Source organism: Atta cephalotes, assembly GCF_000143395.1.
Source record: "Atta cephalotes unplaced genomic scaffold scaffold00035, whole genome shotgun sequence".
Classification (NCBI taxonomy): domain Eukaryota; kingdom Metazoa; phylum Arthropoda; class Insecta; order Hymenoptera; family Formicidae; genus Atta; species Atta cephalotes.
Genome location: NW_012130099.1, coordinates 2,198,683 through 2,203,283, shown reverse-complemented (window position 1 = coordinate 2,203,283; position 4,601 = coordinate 2,198,683). Strand labels below are relative to the sequence as shown.

The 4,601-nt window shown below is 27.5% G+C and overlaps 1 protein-coding gene across 1 annotated transcript in view; it reads right to left on the bottom strand.

Annotated features, from left to right (window-relative positions):
• Nucleotides 1-2,959, bottom strand: part of LOC105621675 (probable multidrug resistance-associated protein lethal(2)03659) — a 12,530-nt gene extending 9,571 nt beyond the window's left edge. The window contains exons 1-4 of the mRNA XM_012203143.1: nucleotides 2,886-2,959; nucleotides 1,414-1,524; nucleotides 1,127-1,261; nucleotides 77-281 (exon numbers count right to left, since the gene is read on the bottom strand). Coding sequence (XP_012058533.1) covers nucleotides 77-281; nucleotides 1,127-1,261; nucleotides 1,414-1,524; nucleotides 2,886-2,959 — 525 coding nt within the window. The remainder of the gene's footprint in view (nucleotides 1-76; nucleotides 282-1,126; nucleotides 1,262-1,413; nucleotides 1,525-2,885) is intronic.
• Between the last annotated feature and the right edge of the window lie 1,642 nt (nucleotides 2,960-4,601).

The following is a 4,601-nucleotide window of genomic DNA, read 5'->3' as shown; positions in this document are numbered from 1 at the left end:
TAAGTAAATAGTGTATTCTTTTTATACCTGATATTACACTTTCAAATTTTTTCAATTATTGTTTCGAATGACCAACCTTTCTGTACACCATGGAACATATGGCCACGCGAACTTTGGTACCCACGTGGAAAGCGCGATAGACCGTTTGATTGCCGCTTATCACGTTCATGCCGGTTGCGATACAGATACCAGCTCCAAACCATAGAGCATTTTCATACGGCTCAATTGAATCCTTCCGGAAGTAGCGCAAAAGACCACCCAACAGCAATGGCGTACCTAACCTATGAAACGAGTTTAAAGTAAAAAATTAAGTAAGTAAATTAAATATATACAATTCATTTGCAAGTAAATAATTAAAATAATAATATAAAACAAACCAAGTCCAATAGTTTATAATCTATATCATTCGCCTACTACTCTTCCCCGTTTCCCAGGGTTTAAAAATCTCAACTCTAATTTTCTTCTTCTCTAAACACATTTCTGGCCACATCTGTGTTGTATTATTATATTAATTATATTTTTATACTATTATATTACCTGTACTGTTATATTATTACTATATTATTATTTTTATTCTTATTATTATCTATTATTTATTATTTATTATATATACAGTATACTTATAATATGTTTATAGTATTATTACATGCTTATGCAAGAACAACAAGATATAGTTATTCTTAATATTTTAGATGTTTAATGTTAGGTATCTTCCTTTAAATACGTTTCCACTTTGAAATGTTACCACTCCACGTAATATATTTGCAAGTGATAATATGTTGAAAACAATGTCCTACATTTTTAGTCAAACGCAAATATAAAAAATATTAAGAATATGTTTTGGACTTTCAATATAAAATAATTATTTCTTACATAAAAAATTAAAGTTTGAAACATTGAGCTACCTATATTCAATTTATAATATTTAAAAAAATAGTTTAATATTTTAAAAAATAGTTTCAATTATAAATTAAAAATCAATACTTTGCTGTAATAATAAATTCGTTACTGCAATAAAATCAATGTTATTATCGACCAAAAAAAGAGAAAAACGTCTTCCTATGAATAAAAATGAAGAATGAAAGATTTATAAAAATGAGCAATAGCGGTCAGTGTTTAATCTTACCTTATCACGAATTCGTTGAAGATCTGTATTATTCCCAGTATAGTGTACTCCCACAAGAATGTGCGGAAAATAGTTTTTGACAAACTTGGACTGCGTTTCCATTTTTTCGAATTTTCTAGTTCGATGTTCCATCGTCTGCAAGTACACCAATGCATTAATAATAATAATTCCTACATGCTTTTTATAAAAGAGTAACACAAAAGAAAGAGAATTAACTCTGTGAACATTTTCTTTTTTCCTTTTTCTTCTTTTTCTCATCTTTTCTTATACATAATTTCTATACTTACTTTTCTAATCGATCTCCGAGGAACGTCGATCTGTCGACTTTCAAAGGATCAAATAAGTCTTCTATTTCTAAAGCTTTCTTGTATCCTGTCTTGAATAAACTAATGGTCCACCTAATTCATGGCAATTTGTGTAAATCAGATATCTTATTGCTATCAATATCTGCTACCAAGTACCTCTAGATTATAGGGTGATACAACGATAAAAATATGACAGAGAGAACTGAGAGATTAAAAATAGTATCGTGCATAATTATTTTATGGTATGATAGTGCACTTTTGTTATGTTAGTTTCACGTGATGCAATGTTACGTTTGTTATGTGAGTTTCACAAGATGCAATGTCACGTTGAAGACAAGATAAAGTTACGTGAAGATAAAAAGTAATTTGAGATAAAAAAATCAACCTTGAAGTATACATCACCCCATTATTTCAATTCAAGTGTTCTATGTTTAAACAATTATTAATGCAATAATTGTGATTCAGATATTGAATATAAATTGAAAAGTTGAAATAACATGTTAAATATAAAAATTTCAAATGAGATATAAGAACTTCAATATGAGAATATTTACAGATGCCTAAATATTTATTTAAATTACTAAACTTTTAAATATATTGTATAACTTCGAATGCATACGAAAGATTGAAGTAAGAATGACGGGAGTAATTGTGATCAATTGCGAGTCTGCGTTTTAATTAACTGTTTTGATGTTTAATAAAAATATCTGTTTTTATATGTATCCATGATACATATAAAAACGCAAGGCAATAAGACGTAAGCAGTAAGCGAATTGGCCAAACAAAACAAAATCACAATAGAAAACGTTATTGCGTTTTTTTATATGTTTCTGGCTTAATTTGCAGAAAAAACGCTTTTGTTGAAGTTATCTAAAAATTTAGCTAGAAACAAATGTTCTATTAATATAAATTCTATTAATATAAATAATTCTATTCTATTCGTTCTATTAATATAAATAATAAAAATTCTAAAAATAATGTTGTTCAACCATAAAAATAATCATATAGAAATCTTAAGCATACTGAGCAACGCTGCAAAAAATTTTGACATTCTAACAATCACAGTTTGAATGTAGTGCATAATTATTTTGATAAAACAAAATTATTTTCAGATCTGTATCTGCTCAATTTTTAAATACTTTATCAAAAGTCCTTTTTGTACAGCTATGGCCATAAATCTAAGGATTTGAAACAAATCTTTGGATATTCAGTTACTCAACTTTCGAATATCCAAGACTTAAGATTGCCAAGGAAGACATCAGTAAAGTAAAGAAAAAGTCAAAATGATAATTTTTGGTTACAAAATTTGACTGTTTATTGACTTTAAACATCAAAATTAATCATTTTGACATTTTGTTGATTATTGTGTGTTTTTTGGGCTCCTCCGTATTTCACAGAAGATAGAGGAGAAATCTCGGAAGAAAAAAAGATGACCTAAAAATTGCACAACTTACCACCAAAGTAACACCGACACGATGCTCGCCTTCTCCCTCGGATTCGGCTTCGATTTAATTTTTGTTGAATCCATTGGTCCTTACACGTGGCATTAACTTGCCGCAAGCTGCCACTTCCACAGTTGAAAACGATCGATTAATTTATTCAAGTTAGATCAACAATTATCAACACTTCAAGGCTTTCGTTCGCTATTGAATAATAATTTTTTTTTGACAAACAAATGAAAGAATTTCTTCACTATTTTAATAATCTTATAGGATCCTCTCTTTGATTATATCGATATAAAATTATCGACAATATGAAGATTTCTCCTCTCTCAATCCTCGTAGATTGTTATCTAGTATAATTAATCTCTTCACGCGATCGTAATCAGACTGAAATGAACACTTCACATATCTCGTTGTATCAGCTATTTACAAATATCATTATTTCTCATGATTAATCAATAAACTCAAATCTTATCACAAATTCTCAATAAAATCTTTTTATAGGTAGAAAAGATATCAATCATTGATACTCGTATAAACATTTTTCGCTTCTTGAGATCTGTTTTTAAGTGCCTCCTTGAAATTTTCAAGATGCATGAATCTAGAAATTGTTGTAAGTAATTATTATTATCTGTTAAAGATCAATTACATTGTAATTAGAAATATTAAAATCATCATTACTGTAGCTACAGAGAAAAGTCGCCCATATCAACTGACATAAATCTCTTTAAAAAATACTTCCTTATTTCTTGGGAACTAACTATTGCGTTTTATTAATAATGATAAAAACATGATCGGTTGAAATGACTGAAGAAAATAAAAACTCATAATTCATGTATCTGTGACCTGTTATTATTTCTATACAGGAACAGCTAAAATCGAATTTTACAAATGTGAAAATAAAATTTGTACGATTTTTTTTTTGCAAAGCGTATAATTTAATAGTGACTATATTATTGATAATATTACATCTATTAATAATAAAAGTGGCTATATTATTAACAATATTATAATTTTATGTATTTATAGTTTCATAAATCAATTTTATTTATATTTTTTCTTTTTTATTTCTTTATGATTTGGAATAAAAAAACTGAAATGCGGCATAAACTGGTATAAACCTGTAGAACGGACCATATAAGCTTAATCTTTATAGATATATATTACATAATATTGAAGCTGAAAAAAGGCAATCGTATTTATGAAAAAACTCTCAAAAAAGAAACTCTTGCGTTACATCTTCCAAAACAACAAAATAGGCACGCAATATTTTAAACCAATAAAAAATTTCGTTTTATCGAAGTGAACAGTTTCTAAGAAATCATATATACATTCACTTATAAATATTTTGTATAGATGATTTCTATAAAGAAGAAGAATATGTGATATTGCAATCTACTGCGTTTTGGACCCTGTTGATAGATACTCGTTTACTTAAAAAAAGTTAATTATTGCACAACATTAAAAAAACTGTTATATTATCTAATTAAAAACATTTCTTAGTTTGAAGAGAAAGAGAGAGAAAGAGAGAGAAACAAATACTGAGAAATTTCGATATCAAAATTAATATCCTATATCTAATATCAAATATCCACAATCAAATTTCTAAAAATATTTGAAAGGTTCATTAAATTATTAGAAAATTAAATTTAAGAAATAATATTATAGCATCTTCAAGAAATGATATCTCTCTCTCTCTCTCTCTCTCCCCCTTTCACTCCTATATAT